Raw genomic sequence first — 22,757 nt, forward strand, 5'->3', positions numbered from 1 at the left:
TGTAATTGTAGCGTGTGTAATCAGCAATAATTGTAGCATAATGTGAGGTATTCAGTGCATGACGCGTAATACATTCTCTCCTCTTCCTACTTCCAGGTGCTTTGTTCATAATGATATGCGTCAATTTGAATGAAATCTCAAGAACCATGTTGTAATTTATTAACTTTTTTTCCCTCTGTGATAAAATTCTCATGGAGAGCTGTACCTTTCAGGAGGGTTGACAGAAAAAATCATTAAAAACAATGTGAGGAGAACTTCTACCAGAACTGTCTTCCACTTGCATCACATTGTGAAATACGGGTTCACCAAATTAGGAGGAGATGCCACATCTGCAGAGGCTGACAACATTACCAGGTGTGAACGCTGAACTGATTAAAGAGCTGTTTATACAGATGTTTCAGGGCACAGTTTCCCTTTAATAGAAATAGAAATGTATGCTTGTTGTCCTGCCAACATTTTATCCATGCATAAAAATGTAGCATCTGTAAATTGAAATTACATTTAGAAGAAAATCGAAGACAAATAACCATATAAAAGAGGAGGAATGGCCGGTAACACTGGCCATATATATGCAGGAAAATGTAATATTTGTAGTTAGTATATAAACAGAGTAGTAATGAATTAATGATTTATTAATTAAGGAGAAGGATCAGAATTGCTTTTCCTTCTGATAATGAAAACAAAATAAAATATGGGCTGGATTTCTTCAAATGTGCAAATAAATGTCCACGGGACGTTTGCTGGTGTGTGATTCATGACCTTATCGAACGACAACGTGAGGCCAGTGACTATCAGCGGTTAAGAAGTGTCCGCACTTGCTCCGTCCATTAAAACTTTCATGTTTCTGCTCAGCAGCAGTTGCAGTTCTCATTTGCTCTTCCTTTTATCATCCTTTCCTTTTACACAGACCCCTCTGCTGTCACATCTGGTTATAAGCAATAGGACTTCTTTCAATACTTCTAATTAAATCTCTCACTCCAGGATGAATCACTTCAGGACACACACGGAGCCCAGTTCATAATCACAGAACTTTCCTTGGGCAAATACATTTAGAGCTGTAACGGTTTTGCGCTGTATGCCTCCTTTTTTTTGCACTTCACCTTATTCATACAGTGTAGTTCACACCACATGTGGCTTCATACTGGAATCGGAAATTCAGTGCTGGATGGTATCTGAAAATTGAATATAAAAAAAGCTAATTATCAGGCATTCCTACTATAGAAATTCCAATAAAAGCCTTAGGTAATGAAGATGAAAACCTGAAATTAACAAATCATTTTCAAAATGTAAAGGAACTGGTTGAGACAGAAGTTACTTTTCCTGAAGCTTTTATTCAATACAGGGATCTTTCCCACGCCATACAGCTTTTCCAACAACCATAGTTGGTAAACAGACAACAATCACAGTTGCCATCAATTTTGGTCAATAGCTGTATACAATAAAGTGCAGAACAACAAATTGCCCTGTATTTTTCTCCTCCATTTTCCCTTTTAAAACAGCAACAGTTTGTTTTCTTTCTACACAGACAGCTTTGTAAAAAATAAAATAAAAGGAAAAACTGCAACTATTTCACTGAAACTCACAACACAGTTTGGTTAAAGGAAACAATATACAAATTGTAAACAATTATAGAAGCAAACTATTCCAAGAAAATGACACACAATTGAGATTTTTTGTCACGATATATTTTTTGTTCAGATCTGTACCTATTAATATCAGATAACAATAGTACACAGTATTACATTGGAAGACATTACCTTAGCACACTGTGCACTCTGCTCACTGCAGAGGTTGTCGTAGCCTTGAGCCTGACACAGCCTTTATCAGGTGGTTCCAACCATCACTACAGGGTTCAGCTTTAAACCATATTTTGCTAGATTGGCAGTGGTGCCTGAACAGTGTGCCCATGGCTTTATGGTACATTCTACCATTCCAAGATTACACAGAATTCCAAAAGGAATTGTATCTTAAAGGTTGTTTGCCTTCTTCTCCATGCCTGTCACAAAAAGCAGCCTCCAGGTGGAATTGCTGGAAAGAACACCCAGGCTTTTGTGGCTCCCTGTACCATTAATGCCCAGAACAAACCATCGCATCAGTCACCAGGTCCAGTCCCTTGAGATGCCTAAACACCCTTGGTCTCACATTGCCCTGGACTTTGTCACAGGCCTGCCCCCATCCTCAGGTAATACCTCTATCCTCACTGTGGTTGCACGATTCTCTAAGTCTGTCCACTTTATCCCTCTCTCCACAGGGGGTTTCCATGCTTGGCATCTCTTCTTTGTGCACCACTGTTCCAGGTGCTTTTGAGGTTTGAAAAAACCTCTTTCGAAACCTCTTTTCATAACACTGTGAATAATGTCTGGGCAGAGGATTTTTTGTCATGTCAGCCTGAATTTCATCCTATATTGTCGATTCCCTTTCCTAATCCTAATCCGATCAAAACATTCACAGCTCAATTTACCAATCAGTTACCACTTTGGGAAATCGTATTTAGGAAGTATTTAAAAAATGACATCATGACCAAAAACCTTTTTTTCTTTTTTTTATCTAGTCGTAGTTGTTGTTCATCTAATTCCCTGTGTCCTCTCCCAGTGCATATACAAAATGTTTTTGTCATTGCCCTATGTCCAACTGGTTGGGGTTAGAACCCATCACACACTCAGCAGTATGTGCAACTTTAGAATCCCCAGCAGATTCTGAACTTTTTATTTTTAACTTTCTTTGGGCTCAGGGGAGACGGAAGAGAACTGTTTACTCTCTCTTCAGCATCAGCTAACAAATACTCTGGATACATTTCCAGTGAAGTGCTCAAACAAATGACCTTTTTATACAAACACTGTAGTCAAGTCAAAAACTCCTCTTCAAAACTTCGCATTTTAGGCCATTTCTATTTCATACGTCACGTACACGTACCGGAGCTATCTCTTCTGGTGAGAGCTCATTTTGAAGTCATTAATTATAGCACCTATTTTTAGTTTTACCTCAGATGATACGCTCTGCAGAACACCGAGCACTCGACTCAGTCCAGAGAAGAAAGGAAGATAAAATATAATAAAATATAACATCAGTATGTATATACAGTAGGGTATTTAATAACCACAGAATAAATAACAATAAAGTCACTGTGAGCGGCAGTAAGCTTCGTTTTTCCTATAGTGGCCTGAAACAAAATTAAAATAGAACAAATCTGTGCCGGTCTCTGGAGTAGAGATTTAACAGCTACATTTTGTTATTCTGAAAACATAGTAAAATATCCCGATGATGAAAAAATGAACACTTGGGAGTAACATGGGGCAGGAAAACATGATTTTGGAAACTGTGTTTTTTAATTATACCATGAAAATGTAGGGCTGTAATTTTGCATCTCTTTTATGTGAATCCCAGAGATGATGTAATGAAGAGAACATGCATATGCACGCTTTACCTCTTACTCTGTCAAATGAAGCATGCATCTCAAAGGTGGTTATGATTCCATTCTGGTTTTTCCTGCACAGGCTAAGATAAGACCCATAAGTCGATCATGGGTTTAGAGGTTGGTTTTAAAAGGAGTGATGTAAGAAAATAGAATAGGAAAAAATATGCCGGCGTTTGACAATCACAGAAAAAGTGTGATTTCTGAATTACATTGTAGCCGTGAGGAACAGAACTAAAGAACTGCAAAGATGCAGTGACAGCATGGGCCACAGTGACAGAGAAAGTATTAATAATGGTTCTAAAATAAACTTTAGTGAAGATTATGCTGTTGGACTAAATATAAAGTTTGAAATCAGTCTGTAAAGACTGAGCCTTAGGAGGCAGTGGACTTGACCTTATCTTCTGACAACTTTAGCAATTAAAAAGAGCATGAGGGTTAAAGGCAACGGAAAGATGGGCTATCGACAATGAATCCTGTTGCTCATTACATTTGTGCCCCCCACACCCGAGTCCCCCCAACCTTCTTCCTTACCCACTGTACAGCCCAGATGTGATGATCTCCAATATAGATACTGTAAGTAATTAAAAGTTATTAGAAAATATAATTGTAAAGTAATTACTAGCTCAGGGTAAGAAAAAGGGTAAGGTAAGGTGAGGTGAGGTAAGCTACAGCCATCAAGGTGGAGAGGGACACGAGGGAACCACGTTACTTGTATGTGGGACATAAACCTGGGGGGACAGCCAATGTTAATAATGACCCACAAATGTCCCAACAATCCTGACAGAAAGAATTGTAGCTTATACTGGAAAAAAATAAAATATACAAAATACTTTATATATGTACCATCTCCTAGTTGCAACCCCCAAGTACCAGGGATGTGACACAATCATTTACATTGTAATGAGTACATAGTCATCTCATTAGTTTAAATGTTTGAGTTTAAGTCCTGTTGTAAATCCGATCACCAAGGCCTTGTATTAATGGTGGGGCAGTGTTGGCATAAAACATTTTCTCATTGTACATTTTGATGTTTATTTGCTCATACTCCAACTCAACCTCTCAGCATCAAACAAATGAAGTGGTCCAAGAAATAATTACATGTCTACCTCTCAGAATTAATACAAGGCTCTTGTTTTGAATCAACCGTCTGTGTTGCAAATGAATCACTTATTGTTGAGCAATGTTGAGAAGAAAAAGCATTAAAGAGCAGAGAATATAATCACCAAAATCAAGAAATGAATAGGTTTAATGAGCTTTAAGGACTATTGAAATGAAAGGCTGGACCACTGGGGGTGCTGAATCAGAGCTGAAAGGAGGAAGCTGCTGGGTAAAAATTCCAGGTTAGGTGGAGCCATGCTGTGACAACTAAGGTGGAAATGCAGAAAAGTAGAGGTGAGAGAAGGTGGTTAAGGGCAAAGACTTAAATAACTTTTCTGAGTACTGGTAATTTCCACCATAAGCAGCAGGTTTACACGCAGAGTTGCAGGAAGGTGAGAAGTCATATGTTCAATTCAGCAGGTGTAAAAAGACAAATGCTGAGCGACAGAGCAGAAACAAAGGTTGAGAGTATCATGACGTTCTTTCCGTTATTATTATCAGTCCTGAAGTTGCATTGTGATTGTAATTTTTCAGGACAGATTTTCATCTCATGAAAAGGAACTTTATGAAAAAGAAAAGTGTTCTGTAAAAGAGGCAAAATGTGTCTCATATATTTAGGCCATAGATAATAAAAGTACTTTGGAGATCAATCAAACAGCAGCTTAAACATATCAGCTTAAAGACCATTACACTTTGAAGGCTCACGTGGCAGCTGTGGCAAATCTTAGCAGCCAATGGGCAAAGGCAGGGGCTATACTGGACGGGTCTCCAGTCCACTGCAGACAACACAATGGAAAGATAGTGAATACAGTACAATCCAATGAATTGCGTACAGCCAGGGATGCGAAATTATCACCACCAGACAATCAGGTATTATTTCCCAGATGTCAATCTGTATCGCTACAGTTTCCCAGATAACATTTCAGCAAAAAGTTCACTTTTCGACTATGAGGCTTGACTATGAGGATTGTTTTTTTTCTGCTGTGAAGCACTAAATTAGGGAGACAGTCTGACCTTTATATTGGAACATCAGACAGAAACGCTGATAAGGTGATGCAAAGGACCAGAAAGGAGCTATATCAGCTCCCTGATCTCTATAAATATGCAGAGCCAGCGTTGAGGATGATAGTAATAATTGGCTTCCATTTACCTACATTTGACATTTACAACACACTGTACGAATCTTATATAAAAAAAAGTCAGTGTGTAAGCTTGAGGTTTTTTCCAAAAACATTTTGCATTGCAGTCACCATATTGACTTTTTTTCCTCCAGCCCACCCTGCCATCCAGGGTAAAAAAAACTAAAAGTTTGGGTTCTGCTGTAGAATAAAAACCGTTTCAGCCACAAAAGCACAGCCACACTGATATCGACTGTATCGACTGCCAACCACTGTGTTTCTTCTCTTGGCATTTTTTTTTTTTTTTTTTTTTGCTTTGTCCTTCCTGCTGCTCTTTGTGAAGTGCATGACCAGAGCCTCTCAGTTTGATTGGCGCCCATGGGGCCATTTTGCCTTAAAACGCTCAACACAGCTGAGCACCGAGCCAAATAATGGTATCTTTATTAAAGATAAATAACCTTGAGGGGGCGCTCTGTAGGACAGGATTAATGAAACCAAAACCTCTGTCTGCACAGGTGTAATCACTAGTTATTGAACTCCAAGTTGGTATCTTATTGCTCTGTAAGTGCTGAACCTGAAGGCACACCTGATCCCACAGTTTACTACCTGTTTCCCTGACCACCGTGAAGCGACTGAAACTCATTCTCCTGTCGTTTTGATTGGCAGAACCTCTGGCTGCCCCTGTCGATAGAACTTCCCCTGCAAACTGGGGCTCCATGTTATAATTGATTCACACCGGTGAGTTAGAAGACACATGAATCTGAATGCCCTGCTGCAGGTCAACAGGTCAATTTGAACCAAAAGTTCTGAAGACTGTATAAAGTTCTTTTGTTGTGTTTCTTCCTGTCCAGGAACTGCAGATCATCTGCTTCCATCTCATTCTAGCCGGTGTTATTTCTGCTGGAAGAACAACCATCCTCATTAGACCCAATTTCTTTTATTTCTTTTATGGTTCAATACACACACTGTTTGTTTTGCCACTGCTTCCTCCCTGCTGCTTCTTGTCAATGGTCTCACATAAACTTGTGGTTTTACCGTGATTGATCATCATGGTCCACTCTGATCTGTGGTCCAATAAAAATCTCAGAGTCATAAGCTCTACTACCTGAAGCTCAAATCATGCACCACATCAGGTATGAACACTGTCCTGCAAACATTCCTCCTGTCTCTGTCCACCTATGTCTCCTTGAATCATTTTCCCCGCCTTAACAGTTGAATCCACTGGTGTCATAATGCACACGTTCTGTTCTGACATCTAAGAGAGTATCTGAGAACCATACATTCTACAGTTTGCCACTGTAGCTGCATCTTTAAACATGACAAATAAAATGAATCCCATAAATTAACATCTACTACTCGCTTTGGGCCATGGCAATAGTTTGTGTACATGCAATTTACGTGAAAAATGAGATGCAGTTCCAAGGAGAACATATTCTGAAGCTGAAGTCGTACATCTTATCCCAGCATTCAGTATGTAAATAACCAGCATCAGGTCAGGTTTTCTGCTCTAAAGGGGAAATTCAAAATATGTTGTGCAACTTCCCACGCTCAAAGTTAAAAATGAATTGTCTTCATTGTTCTGAATTTTAATTACTTTTTAGCCTCAATCACTGTATTTTCTATCATTAGTAAAGGAAAACATGCCAATTTGCCATACAGGCAAATGAAAATTAGAATCAATCAGGTGTACATCACTGGATTTTCAACAGCTTTGCCTCAGTGAGAACAAATTAATTGTCAATTGAACTGACAATACTGACAAACACCTCACTGCAGTTTGCAAACGTCAGACAGCTAAATATAAGTTAAGAATTACTCAGACTTTTTCAGCATTAAATCTTTATCGATCACATCACTTCACATCTATTACACTGAGTGATGTAGATGGTTGTGTTCTAGAATAGTTAATGCTATTTCACTTGGGATTCTGAGTCATTATACTGACTGCTAAATCATGATGTGAATGCAAATGAACCCTTGTAAGAAAGCTTGCCTGATGGCTCTTACTGCACATGGGAACAATCCTAAAGATGTCTGCACCAGATCATCAATTAGGGATTGATGATCTGGGTGAGAAGACCTGCAGTTATGGGGGAGAACAATGACAACGTAGGTGCTGTGGTCTTCTGTCACCCCTACGTTAGCTTCAGGCAGAACCAAGAAGATTTTTGTTTGGTTAGCATAATGCTAAATCATCAAATGATCATTAAAACAGTATCTGAACTTGGAACTGCATCTAGGAAATGAGCAGCTAAACTACCTAGAACCTGATGACACTAAGAAGAGAGTAAATGACTGATGGAAGGGCGAGGCCCATGTCAGAGACAGTTGACTGCAACCATGCAGAAAGGTCGGCAAAATGGACTTGAGTTGTATCAGTTTTCAACATAGTTTTTCAAGATAATTTCAAGAGAAACTTTCCGGAGTATTCACTAAAATTTTATGGATTAAAAGAGAAAGAGAAAGGGTCAAGCACTGAAAGGAAAAGGAGCTACAGATTCAGAACTTGCTGAACACCGTTAATTAAAACTGGGTTTCTCGTCAGTGGATTTGTCTTTATTTTCACAGTTTTGTTCTGTTCTGAACTAGGACATTCTTTAAAAACTAAAATGATTTTTCTATAATTTCAAATTGTGCGTCCTAGTTTCAGCCCTTCGGTGCAGTAGGGTCCTAAAGAAAGTTACATTGAAAAGTACTTTTTATCCTGGTTCTCGAGAGGATTTTGAAATGTTCAGTTAGCAAAAGCTCTGTTTTATTCTAAAGGCTTACTTTTAATTTATACCTGATAATTTCATAGTGGCAGAGTATACTTAATGCCAAATCAACAAATTATTTCATTATTTCTTACCCTTAATTATGTTTCCAACAATTTACAGCAAATAAATAGCAGGTCAAATACACGGTTAAAAATGAAAAAGAAAAAGCCATATTTTTTGTAAGAGAGACATTCTATTGATTTAAATACAAGCATATTTCTTTCTGACCATCTGTAATTCTCGATTCTGCTCAACTCTGCTGTTTCATGTTTGGGTCCATGAACACATCTGTGCTGTAAATCCCCCTACAGTTCATTTTTGCACACGTGTTCATGCAGTAGCTCTCACATGCCACATACAAGTGAGTGGCCAGGCATCTTGGAGTCATTTCAGGAATACTGTAATTTTATTCTCTGTACAATTTAGCAGCATCTAGCGCCGAAGGTGCATTGAAAACAATGTATTTACAAGCATTAGAAGAAGAATATCACATTTAAAATAATAAAAAAATAAAAATGTGTCTCACAATGGAGACATTTTCACTGTGAGTCTTTGCAACCGACACAGGCTGCTACGGGAGAACCATTAAGGATATGTGTTCCTCTGCTCACAGTGCAGATGTGCTAACCTCTACGCTATGGAAGCACAAATGCTGAGTTGTAGCATAATATAAATGTAATTATAGATTTTTGGTATAGATTATTTGTATGTACAAGACTAAAAAATCACCATTGCTATTTCACAAATTTAAGGTTACACTTTTGCTTTTTTTTAACATTGTTCATTATCTAGATTATTCATTATGTTTATTCATGATTAATTGCCATCGTGATTAGACATAATTGAACCACAGCTACCTGTGATTATTCAAGTTTGTAATCATTTGACAGCCATATTATTGGCTCCAATAAAACGTGACAATTCTGTTAATACTGATACTGTACATAAGGACAAAAAATAATACAAAGCATGATGGGAAAGGGCAGGTAAAACATTTAATTCACTGTTTCTGGAATATTTATCCTAAAAACATAAAACTTTTCAGTCAGTCAAAATACAGACTGAGGTTTTTTTTAGTTGTTGTTTGCTTTTTTTACCATGTGTAAAAAAACTATGTGCAGTATATACTGTGTAATAGCAGTGATAACTTTTAAAGAGACATTTTGCCTCACAAATTGGCAAAGTCCTAAAAATAGTAATCTGACCTATTTTCTCTTCCAGGAACACGAGAAAAACGTGATTGTTTTAGTGAGTGGGCCTTCTGTACTGTACTGCAAAACAAATTACACTCCCACAGTGCTTGTTTCTTTTATAATGATCTGACAAGCATCTGTGCAAGTCACATCAGACACTCTCACTGTGTAATATACTAAAAACAAATGCCCTAGGTTCTTTTTTTAAACAATCTCAATTAAGCCTGGAATTATTTCACTCGAGTTATGCTGACGACACAGGAAGTTCCAGCCTTTCAGAACAATAGGATTTGTGCAGAGAAGTGAAGGGACTGGTGTAGAAAAGAAGAATAAAAACAGTGGTTTTTGATGGAGGGGGTCTATGTGCTAATTGTGTAGCTATAATATTGGAAAAATACTGTTGTTGAAGAGACACTAAGGGGCCTAATAAGTAGGTTCAAGATTTAATTTGGAGCCAGAATTTTAGTGAGAGTCTCAATAGAGATGTGGTAATAGTAACATTTTGAACTTTATTGATCCCACACTGGGGTAATCGTTGGGTTAACATCTGATCTCCTGCAACACCAAACATATGGTTCCCCCTGGGACTCGAACCCAGGACCTTCTGTGTATAAGGCAGATGTGTAAACAGGCATGATAACCATTAAACTAATTAAACCATTAAACTACTCGGGAATAGGCTGATGATTAGGGATATACAGTAGTTAGTAAATGTAAGCGAAGGGGCTACATACTCCAATACGTTATACATGGGTGAGTGTGTGTGTTAGAGAAAGCGAGAGAGAGAGTGAACAAGAGAAGGAAACGTCTGGATTTTCTAATAGTAGCTGTAATACCAGACACTTTAAAGCAGCAGGGGGCAAATTCAATACACCATAATAGCATATAGTGCAAGGCTGTTGCCTTTAAATCACATTTAACAGAATTAGCAAAGTATTAACATGAAATGATGCTGTACTGCTGCCAGCTGCCAGTTCATTTTTGATCCCCCTTTTTTTTCTCCTTACGGTCTTTTTAAAATTCTGGGGTGAATATCCGACTCCTTAAATAGCCCATGATTTGTTGTGTTTACTGACTGCTGGCCAATTTGCATTTCCTTACAGAAGCACATGCCTGGCTAGACGTGACCTGTTGGTGCTTTCTAGTGAGTCACGGCTGCTGCCTGATAAAATGTCCTGTGAGTTTCACCTTTTGATGCCCACCATCTGTGTTTTTTTTTTTAAACTGGGAAAAAAGTATTGATAAAGGAGAAACATTGGAGCGGAAAAAATAATCCTTGTATCTTGCCGAGTACAACGTGTCAGTGATTATGTGGCCAGAGCTGGCATTTTTATTTGAAACTTGGCCAGAAACTTTTCATTTGAGGAAGTAAAAAGTAAATAAAACCACACAAATATTCCTTAATACTTTTGGCATAAAAGATCTGGTAGGAGCAGGGGTTACTTCTAGCTGTCAGAAATAGATAAAAGTCAGGGACACAGTTTCTTATTCAATATAAAACCAAATAATATTTACACCCAATTTATTATTTTTTATTATTTATGTATTTTTGTATTTTGCATGTTTACTGTGGCTTGACTGTTGATTGACTGACTCAAATTGTAAGTCGCTGTGGACAAAAGCATCTGCTAAATGTACTGTAATGTACTGTAATGTAATGTCACACATCCTGACACTGGGTCCTTTGTTTCGACTCTCTTTTCAGGTATTCGGCCACTGTGAAATTAAAAAAGAGAATTTTCCCAGCAGCTATTTAGAACTGAATAAACCTCAAGAATGTGGGGTGAAACATCTTCAAGAAACCAGGACAGTCCATTTGTCCTAAGCTTAATTGCAAAAGAAAAAATGGCACCTGGAACTTTGTCAGGTTATACTGGGATACGTACATCTGAAGCACACACAGGTGAGTCAGAGTAACACACGGACATTGTTAGAGAGGATGGGATATAAAAGACAGCTGCACCAAAAATGTGGACAGGTCACGTGTTACCTTGCCTCTCAGTACAAAGACCTCGTACCTGCTGCTGTGGCTGCAGTTATGAGCAGCTGCCCTCTCACTCCTGTCCGAGGATTTAATTTAAACAACAAACAAGTGAATTGTGGCAGGGAATAAAACATAAAATAAAAACGGACCAATAGCAGACAGGGAGTCTTGTCCAAACTCCTCCCTCCCTCCCTCTCTCTCTGCCTCCCTCACTCTCATCCATGTGTGCCCTCTGCACCTGTGCAGCTGCGGCTGCTCCAGTCTCTGCTGCCGTCCGTGCGTCACGACGGAAACTGGCTGTGTTTAAACCCATCCTTCAGTCGAAGTGGCTGCAGATCGTGTCGACCTGACGGAGCAGCTCCACGCACTCTCTCCTCCTGCGGCTGTACGACACACACGGTCTACGCTCTGTTTTCACCAACGACAACAACGAGACGTCAACAAACTTTTGGTTTTACGCACAGGTTAACGTCGCCCATCCTCACTCTCAGTCTGAGTGTTTTTGTTTTTTTGTTTGTTTGTTTGTGCCAAAACTAAGAAGTGTTTTGACGGTACAATGAGACTTTTTGTGGCTGTGATCATCGCCTGTGGAGTGTCTGGTAAGTACTGCAACTAATTGTTTCTAAGCCACATGAGAGACTTTTTTATTTGTTTGTTTTTTATAAGCGCAAAATGTTTTATTTTGGGTCATTTTGGTCATTTCCATCCACTGGGAGTCACTGAATCGAGATGATGCCTCTGTTACGCACGGAAAATCCTGCGCATTGAAGAGGGACATGGGAGTAATGCTGATTTTTCAGCGCATGAATACAGCTGAATACTGTGAGCAGTATCCCAAGAATGCTGCCCAAGAATGCCATAGTTCTTATTTTATCTGTATAAAATTCTTGTTGTCAAATTCTGCCACTGCTAAGACTCCAGTTGAAGATGCAAAGATTTGCAGTTGAAGCAACAGTGATTAGAAATTAAGAGATTGTTAAGGTTGAACAGTTTGATGGGAAATCCTATTTTCACTTATAGAACTGAAGAGTCTTCATGAATTCCAGCCATTTCAGGTGTCTCCTCTCTCTTTTCTCCTTCATCCATGCACTTCCATCAGGAGTTTGGGATGGGGTGGACCATTTGTGCTGCAGGGAAATGGTATTTGACACGAGCAAAGGAGACAGAGCTGAAAGATAAATTACTTTTGTGAAAGAACACATCAAGCTGACAGTCGGTGTAATGTAGCAAGACGTAAAATGAAGCGAGGGCTGACGTGAAGTTGTGGCCCCGGAAGGGTGAGGAAAATAAAAACGAGACGAATAAAATGTGTTTGGACACAGTTGGCAACATAACCAGGGGGAAGATCTTCGAGTTTATCACTTGGTGTTGTACTATATACTAGATCAATTGGCATATACTACACATTATAGCCATGACTTGAATTCAGTACCAAAATTTCTTAATTAAAATGGATGTGTTTAAATATTTTAATCAGAACATAAATTAAGTAAATTGTACTAATCAATGTCTCATAATGTTTGCATGTTTTATAATGACTGGACATGAACTGAAAAATGGTAATTAAATATATATATATATATATATATGTATATATATATATATATATGTGTATATATATATATATATACACATATATATATAATCTAAACATGTATGGCGTTTGAAACAAAACTGCCCGCGTAGATCAGAGCGTCAGCGAGACGAGACGTTGACAGAAGAGGAGGGATGCTTCATGACCGCATGAGTAAGTTTTCTGTCTACATTTGTGGAAAATATATGGGTCTGTGCAAGTGTGTGTGAGAGGGATAGAGATAGAAACATCTGCTGTTACATGAGTTACCAAGCCAAGAGTGCAGCTGTGGGCTTTATGTTTGTGAGTAAATTGTTTGAACACAGAGTTTGAAACATGCTAATGCTGTGTTAGCCCCTGCAGTCCTTGTGTAAGATACTGAGCCCCAAAACTGCCCTTTATGCTGTGCCATACAAGTTGTTGTGTAAAGCACTTTGTAGAAACTATTAGTTGTTATTGTAAAATAAACTAACTTAAAAAACAACCCTGGAACTCAACCCTCTGCAGGAAAATATTTTTTAATTGCTTATTTTCAGAAACATTATATTAATCATCAGTTATTTTTGATTATTATTAATATAGTTATTTTTTAGCAATGAACTCAGAGGAATGTTCAACTTTTTTATTACAAATGTAACAAAAGAAACTTATGGATTAGTACTTTATATTTCTTTCACAGGAAACAATCAATACAGCAGCGAATTCTATAATCACTGCAGGGGCAGAGACTATCGACAACAGACTTTCTCACTTAGGCAGGTATAAATCTAAATATGGATGCTCTTATACCACTGTTACTTTACTCTTCACTGCATAATCAAACAGAAATATGGGACTAAATGTTTTAAATCTTGTTTTAATAACACAAATTCTGTTTGTTCTTTTACAGGTGGACAGTTGAGGTAAGGAGGAAGGAGACAGAACAACATGCTTAAACTTGTTTTTGGACCGTACACTTGTTTCCTTTTGTTTCACTTAATCCAGGCTAACAGCTGGGAATTGTGAAGTGTTACTTGTTTTCTGTCAAGTACGGCTCCTGTTCTGTCAGTTGATTTCAGATTATGGGTATAAAAATGTTTTATTCTTGAAGTAATTTGTAAGTTTAATTTAGTGAAGTGTGAGTGTTTACAAAACTGTTTGAGTGCTGACAAAATAAATCATTTCATCATCGCATCGCGGCTGTGATTTGTGCTCTGTTCAGATTAATTAACGTTCATCTATAGAGGACGAACGCAGTCTAGATAATTATAATAAGTAATATAATAATCATACAACTAAGTAATTGAAAATGAAAAATGTCCAATGAAATCTACTTAGTTATTTCATAACTCTTAGTAATAAGCTTTACAGAGTTAAGTTAACTTTCCTTAATTAGTTTAAATTATTATTATTTATGTAACACAAGTAAGTAAACAGTTACTAAATACTTTCATGAATAGTAAGTCTAGAATTAAGTACATTGTACTCATTCCTGGCTATGTGTGATTTCCTCAATCTTGTGACAGTTAAAGTTACTTAGTGTTAGTTATAACAAGGATTTAGTAAAGTAATTCAACAGGTTTTTTGGAGTGTGGGCTAGTGGCACAGTTACATATACTGTATATATACATACACATATACACACACACATATATACATACAGTATATATATAGGATAAGTGCAGTTATGTAACAAGTTTATTGCTGTACCACTAGCCTAGATCCCAAAAAACGTGTTGAATTTACTTTACTAAATATAATGCTATAATGATATAATGCATATGCAATGCGTAAAGGAACATTTCAGTGTGCAACCAGCTTGGTGCTGAAGAGAAGAGAAGCAAAATATTTTTGCAATTTTTTAGCGACATCACAATCCAATGGCTGTTTTTTTCCCTCTCTTTTCCCCTTGTGACTCTATAGTTGTCATAGTGAGGAGCTGACTTAACAATGGAGGCACTTTAGTAGGAACCTGCATCCTACAGTGACCCGCTGCCTGCACAATCATCTGTACTGCATTATTCAGTTTGTTTTATAACCTTGTGAAGCAGCGACTTGATTACAGTTCTGTTCAAAGGTTATAAAACATCCTGTTGTTTTTTTTTTTTTTTTTGAGCTGCTGCAGCATCATGGTCCATTCACTCTCGATGGAGGAGCAGCACAGACAGCTAATTGCTTCACTTACTGAAGCATCACTGCAGTGATTAGTGGGAACAAACCCATTCAGGTGGACTTTGTGCATCTTGTATAAGGTTTTTTTTTTACAGACCAAAAAACAAAAAGAAAAGAAAATCCTGACTTGTTCACTACAGTACATATGGATTCATGAATACGTGCATTTCTTCACAAATGTTGTTTTAGTGTGTGTTGGGGCATCAATAGCAATACAGAGGGAATTATATTCAATTGTAGTTTTGCAAAGGACAAAGAACTGCACAATTGATTTAAAGCATTGCAGGATAACAGTAGGAATCAATTATAGTGATCACCTGGTGGTAGGAGATGGACCTGCACTGACGTGTGTGTGTGTGTGGTGTGCAGACAGCTTTCTGAAAGAGTTGGGGGGGGGTGCTAGGAATTTCCATTAGGAGTGATTAGGATCAGAGGTTCAGCTGTGTGGAGACAAACTTAAGGAGACATGGCGGAGGTTATTTGGAAGCATTGGAGATGGAGCCTGCAGAGTAGGTGGAGAAGAGGAAGACCCAAAGGAATTAGAGAGGGAAGGGAGGAGGACAAATGGATGATGAATGTCACCGTAGCGGTGGAAGAGGAAAGGTCTCCTGTAGACGACACGTGATGGTAATGGGAGTAAAACGAACTGTTGTACAACAGTAAACGATTCCCTGTTGAATCACAACAGCTGTTTGTCACAGTCACAAAGTCACAAAACATTTCCCCTGTGTCTCTGTAATCGAGATGGTGCAAAAGCCTTTGTTGTTACTCATTAAACCAAAAACAGCCTTTTTCCTCTGAAGTGCCTTTAAACCTTTCTGTCGCAGGAGTTAATGCTGATGTACCTTAATAAATGCACACAGGGATTTGGGTCTTTTTTCCTTCTAACTAGTGTATAGGGGAGATACATGTTGTTCACAAATTGCAACAAGATTTGACATCAGTAGTTGTGACTAGTTGTGACAGTAACAGCACCTTTTAATGTTTCTACAAATGACCATTACAGAGGTTTTATGGGTTTTTAATTTGACTATAATTTTTATTCACCACACTAAATTGCTTTCCCACTCATATCTTTAACAGGGGGAAATATCAAATAAATAAATTCCTACAATCACAAATACTTCTTTTGGGGCTGTTGATGGTATTTTTGTTCTGACACATCATTCAAGTTGATTGCTGAAGTAACACTCCATATTGATTTGCAACAAACAACGGCTATGACACAGATTTTCACTCTTAGAAACGAATCCATACCAACCAGACCCTTCTTTTTTACCTTTCAACATTCTGTGTGTATGACTGGTGACCTATTTGATAACTTATGGACTGGATGTTGAGAGATTTAACTGGCATAAGAGATGAAAAATGGATTTATGGGATTCACAGTCAAGGATGATTCATAGTGTAAACAGTAATGACCTTCTCATGTGTCGCTATACATGATTATACTGTAAGCGTGGTGACCAACATTATTTTTGTGTGACAAAAAGCATCTTTATGAATAGAATGGTCTTCACCGATACAGCCTTGAATGAACCAGTTCAGCTGCTAAATAGTTCTGCATACTTTCTGAAGCTTCCTGGAGAGACAATATCACAGAACTCTTCAAAAAAAAGTCAGAATTGCTTACTTTGGAGGATTGGGACTGTTTAACAAAAGTGAGGCTTTAATGTGTCCCCCATTGGATTGTACGGGGGCAAAATTAACCTGGAGTTACTCATTAGCGAGCATCCTGTGAGGTGCAGTTTTAACGTTAAGTGCTTGCAAATATGGTCCTAAAATAAGGCAAAACTGTTGTGTACAATCAGTAAAGTCTAAAAAAAAATCATAATCATAACACTTAGATTGAAGTGCTGCACACTTGAAAACAGTACCCCACACTCTAAGTGGGGATGAGAACATTAATGTCCCAGTCAACAATGACATGAATATCTAGGGAGAATGTTGACGGTGTTGAAGCATAAGTGGTGAATCTTTTTTGTCAATTTTCCAGGCTTTACGCATTTGTGCCATTAGGCACCAACATCCTTTTATTAAATAAATTAAACGACTTGTTTTAATTTGATATAAAGCTTCAAAAGTAGGACATAAAACTTTGCTTTTAATGTGCTAAATGAACACAAATTAGTACTGAAGACAACCTTGGATATCCAGATAGTTGAAAAGAATATTTGTTTATAGACATACATGCAGTTTAAGTTACTTCACACTTAAAGTAAACTTAATGTAATTTTAAGTATATGATCCGATCTTAAAGAGTATTTGTCCCCAATGGTCTTTAGACTTTTCAGTCTGCTTCCTCAAATTTGTGATGACGAATTTGGTTAATGACAATACCTGCATGCTCCCTCATTTATTTTAGAGTATTTGCAGCTGATGTGGTCTGATGTTTGGTTGCATTTATAGTAGTGTTAGAATAAACACTATTGGTCAGTCAGGCAGAGCTCTAATGAGTGGCGAAATACCTTCAGCCTGCAGGAACATTGAGCCACACATAATGTTACTAACAAACAATGACGTCCTGTCCTGTCCTGTCCTGTCTGCCCGGTCTGCTGAAGTTGCTGATGACTCTTACAGTTGAGATGGCAGTGCAGCGTTCTAAATTAAACATCCCAAACACCCCAGCCTGATCTGTGATAATGTCATTCATTATCAGTTAACCTGCCCTTACTACGATGTGTTAAAAATGTCCTATAATTACATTCAGATGATGAGGACACATCTGGCTGCCTCCCAGGCTGCCACAGGTTTGTCTCACACTTTTTTGCTAGTGTAGAAAAAATGTTCTAATCTGCTGATTAGAGGTGTATTTAACGTTTACCCGTTTGTACTCCTAACGCATTACTTCCTAACATAATGAGAACCGATTAAAGAATAAAAGTTGATAAGTTATCAAATTGAAAAATCGATAATGGGATCTGAATTGGCAAATTCTTTTCAATTCCCCTTTCAAAAAAATCACCACAATCCATATCAATGTAATTAATCAAGCTGTAGGTTTTCTAATAAAGAATAGAGTAGAGCTTCAAAAAGTTAAATCTTTTTGGTCGTTTAGAAGCTGGAGGCAAACCCAATTATGGGATGGTCTTCCTTCGATTCTCTCCTTTCCTCTCTCGCTCTCTCTCTCTCTTTCAATACTTCTATGATCCAGCTACAGTTGTTTCAAGAAGTATAATGTATGTAATGACATTATTGAATACTGAAAATAGTAATCTAAATATGTAAAGTAATCTTAAACGAGTAACTGGTACTAATCAGTTCTTCGCCTGAGTATCATACAAGTAATATTTACAATAATTTCACTATACGGAGGAGTTCTGTACTACCTTTGTATGAGTATATAATCGACAATCAATACATTTTACCATTACTTCCAAGTACTTAAGCATGTCAACAATATTAACCTCTTCATCACTGCTCCAATCTGAGCTGACACTGACATCAGTGAGGAAAAAGTTATGTTGATTTTGATTTTTCAGCTTTGTTGCTTTCCCCCTCCTTCTGCATAGGGTTAGCTTTGTTAATTTGCCTGAAAAATCTCCATCAGATTCAAATAAAAACAATTTCCATAATATTCAGATGTGGTGAGCCGTCTGTCGCGGTACGTCACAAAAATGAAATGTATATTTAATCATTTCAGTGTAATGAAAGCCTGTCAGGGAGCCGAATGAAGGAAATTTCTTATAATACTGGGGTGCATGCAGTGAATGTGGAACTGTATGATCCAGATGCAAACGGCGTTCTAACTGAGTGTCTTGATCAATGAATCTAAAAATGAGAACAAGAATGTCTGTGTCTCAGCAAATAAGTAGTATGATTTAGGAGCATTCAGAGGATGGGGTTGAACAGATGGGAACTTGTGCCACCTTTCTATCGCAAATGTAATGCCTGCATTCAGGGAGGGAGGGGCATTTTGGGGTAATTAGGATTAAACAGTGGCACCAACTAGGACATTGACAGGAAAAAACAATTTGTTGATGTGTTGATGTTAGTGGCTCAAGTCGACATCCCCACGAAGAAGACGAAATGTTATGTTTTGTTTTTTTACTGGTGCTTCGAATGAAAAGCAGTCCCTGTTGCACATTTAGTCATAAAAACAAACAAGTGATTGTGCAGTGCGGTGGAATTCCACTATTATAATGCTGTTTCTGCTACAAGAGCAGTGGATGTATCTGTCAATCAATCAATCAATCGGTCTATCTATCTATCGATCTATTCACAGTATCTTTTGTTGGACGTGTGTCTGTGTAGTTCCTCCTTTGTCAATGCGATGATGTCATTAAAGCCCTGTCGCCTGGAGTTCGACTTTACTGTCAGATTACTCCGTGCGACGTGAACGTTGGTTTGTCTTTTTTATCTCAGTTCACAGATGAGCTGAACAGCCGCTGCCTCAGTCGAAGCTCATTTGAGTCCATCAATGGCTTAGTGTGAAATTGATGGCTGGTCGACGCTGGTGTGGATGGTCATTTACTCTGCACGTACAAGTTTTAGAGAAAACACACTCAGCCAGCAGACTAGGAGAACTACAGTTCTACTACAGTAATTATAGGTTTTATTACAGCTTTTAGTAGTGCGTGACCTAAAGAAATACACTTTTTAGATGCAAAAGTTTTAATTGGTCATTAAGCAACACTGTGCTGTCAGGTCATTGAGGCGTGCAGGGATCGGAGGTCTGCGAGTTGCTGCGCTTTGTACGCTTTGTTAACCAAAGTGTAGTGCAGGGCTCCATAAGGGATTAGACACATAAGAAAAGGCTTGTAAAATGATCTTACCTGATCTGATTTAATGGTGGTTTTGATTCAGTCATAAGAACTAAATGATACAAAAAGGGACCGATCATTTGAGTTTTACTTGGTGTCATATTTTAGTGATAAAAATGTGTTAAGACGCATCTTTGAAGAAATCTGTAACAGCTTTAACAGTTTGTTTTATATGTATGTATTTTAATAAACTTGAATGAAAATCTGTTCAAATGAGTTTTGATCTAGCTCCATCTGTTATTTACTTTTTAAAACTGCAGGATCATTTCAAACAAAATTCTATTTTAGTTGGCAAAAACAGAAAACAAAGGTGTTTGGACTTAAATGGAGGACATGCTGGGAAAAGCTTTGCTGTTTTTTTTTTTATTTTTATTGGTTTTCCTATTGCACAGACAGAAAAATATGAATTCAGAAGTGAGTGGTAGTAAGGAAAGAAGGCCAAGATTTTAATAACTGCTGATATTTTTCCATCTGTCAGGTGAATATTTTGTGAAGATTTGAGTTATGTACACAGCTGTTATACTTTAGAGCATATTAATTATGTTCTGTGGTGCCCTTTGACTGACCTGATGCGTCACAGATTCTCTTTTGCTTGTGTTACATGATGGCAATACATAAGATAGAGTACATTTGTACTGCCCACAGTCGTTCAGTTGCGACATATGTATGTGTGAGTATGGCGGGGTAATACATTTTTTTCAAATATATATTTATATATTTATTGATATGTGCAATCTTATTTATGAAACCTCCATTTTTGCCTGTTTCTGGCCATTTCTCTTCCTCTTTCCTTAACTTCAACTTCACTCTTCTCCGCCTCTCTTCCTCCCTCTGCCTGCCTCGCCCACACCTCTCACCTGAGCAACATCACTGCAGTTCAGTCAAAAGAAGAAAACTTGCAGCTTAGTTATTTGGCAGTGGTTTGGGTTTAAAGTTCAGTCAAAAAATAAATAAAACTAGGGTCATGACCTGCAGTGTTGATAATGTGAAACTGATGGACTGAAGCAACGCTTCCCTCTTGCTCTCTGAATAAAAACACTGCAGAGTGCATATTTCCATGCAGTGAGTTTATAAAACCTCTCAACCCTTGATGTAGTAATGTCTACAGTAATGGGTTATACTGGTCAGCTCCTGTTCTCTTAGTTCCAATTGCATGAAAGATGTGGAGAATCCAGGAATGTAAATACATTCAGCCCTCAGTTGGATATTTTTATTTATGTTTTTAAATTCATAAAGAAAATATCGTCAGAAACTACAAACTTTAAATACATCAGTTCACATAAATACATGGTTTCTTATCAAATGCAACGAAATTATAGAAAATAACTCTTTTCACATCTGGTTTTACTGGTTTCATTGTTCTGGAGTATGATATATAATGGAATTTGAACTGCTACATTGCTAATAAAATGTGACTGACAGAAGGCTGGTTATATTACGTTTTAAGGTAGTTAAATCGAATCAAATACTATACTGATATGATGTTTTTTTAATGTAGTTTTTTATTTTTTATTTTTTGATGACTTTTCAAAGAAACTGCTCAAGGCTGCCGGTGATTACATTTGCATAATTTCACATAAACTCATCATATGAATCGTGTTTCCATGAAACTCAAAGGAGAATAAAAAGAGCAGTAATTAAACTTGTAAGCTCAGAAACTGTTCCATAATTTTTGTTAAAAGTATGCAAATGCCTTTAATCCCTGATAGGGACATATTGGGCTCTATGCAATATGTTTCAAGTACGCTACCACCAGCATGAGAAAGAAATGGAAGGATAAAAAGGCAGCAACATATTCTCTTGTACCACAAATGTGGATTTCAAACAGCCTGTTGGAGATAGATCTGCTCTGTGTAAAATAAAAGAAACGTCCAAAAACCAACTTTTCTCAAAAAGGTACAAATTATGATGTTGTGACGCAGTAGCAGTAAAGCAAATGGACAGACGAAGCACGCAAAGACGTGTCATGTGACCTTTTCACCAGAGTGTATAAAAACTGAAGTAAGAGTGATGGAAAGATTTGTGGGTTCTCATGTGTCACATTTGAATGTCAGTCACAAATTTGTAACAGGTCCAATGTGATAGCTGGTTCGTAATTAGCCTGTCTGTATTATTCTGAACCAGAGCCTTGAGGAGTGAGATTAACTCTGACATAATATATAATTAATATATAATTCTTCCCCTCAAGTCATTGTCACCAACTATGTCAGTCGGAGTTGTCGGCCCTGTCTGTTACAAGCAAGTTATATATTTCCATGAATAGACGCAATAATTGAACCTACTCTGCTGGTGTGTGTGTGTGTGTGTGCATACTGTACATTGAAACGTGTTAATGAGTTACATCATCACTGAGGATCAGCATGCGTTTGGTAGGAAAGGCTTGCTCTTTTGAAATTCAAATTACTTCTTCTAAGACGCTGTATTTTTCTTACAGCGCTCAATATAACAGAGGAGAAGACAACGTGTCCCCTGGGATATTTCCCCTGTGGCAACATGACCCTGTGTCTCCCTCAGCTGCTGCACTGCAACGGCATTGATGACTGTGGTAACCAAGCAGATGAGGAGAACTGTGGTAAGTTTTGAAATTCACATAATCGCATAATTATTATCATTAATGATATGTTGCTATATACTGTATGTACTGAACATGTGTATATATGTTTGTATATATACTATATTCTACTACAGGGGTGTCAAACATACGGC

General features: G+C 37.8%; 1 protein-coding gene across 1 annotated transcript in view; it reads left to right on the forward strand.

The window, feature by feature from the left end:
- The first annotated feature begins 11,372 nt into the window (after positions 1-11,372).
- The window catches only part of rxfp1 (relaxin family peptide receptor 1), a 53,655-nt gene continuing 42,270 nt past the window's right edge, over positions 11,373-22,757 (forward strand). Inside the window, exons 1-2 of the mRNA XM_008326595.3 lie at positions 11,373-12,163; positions 22,486-22,623. Of these exons, the coding sequence (XP_008324817.1) occupies positions 12,121-12,163; positions 22,486-22,623 (181 nt within the window). The 5' untranslated portion in view covers positions 11,373-12,120. The remainder of the gene's footprint in view (positions 12,164-22,485; positions 22,624-22,757) is intronic.

This window comes from Cynoglossus semilaevis, chromosome 15 (genome assembly GCF_000523025.1).
Source record: "Cynoglossus semilaevis isolate Cse_v1.0 chromosome 15, Cse_v1.0, whole genome shotgun sequence".
Classification (NCBI taxonomy): domain Eukaryota; kingdom Metazoa; phylum Chordata; class Actinopteri; order Pleuronectiformes; family Cynoglossidae; genus Cynoglossus; species Cynoglossus semilaevis.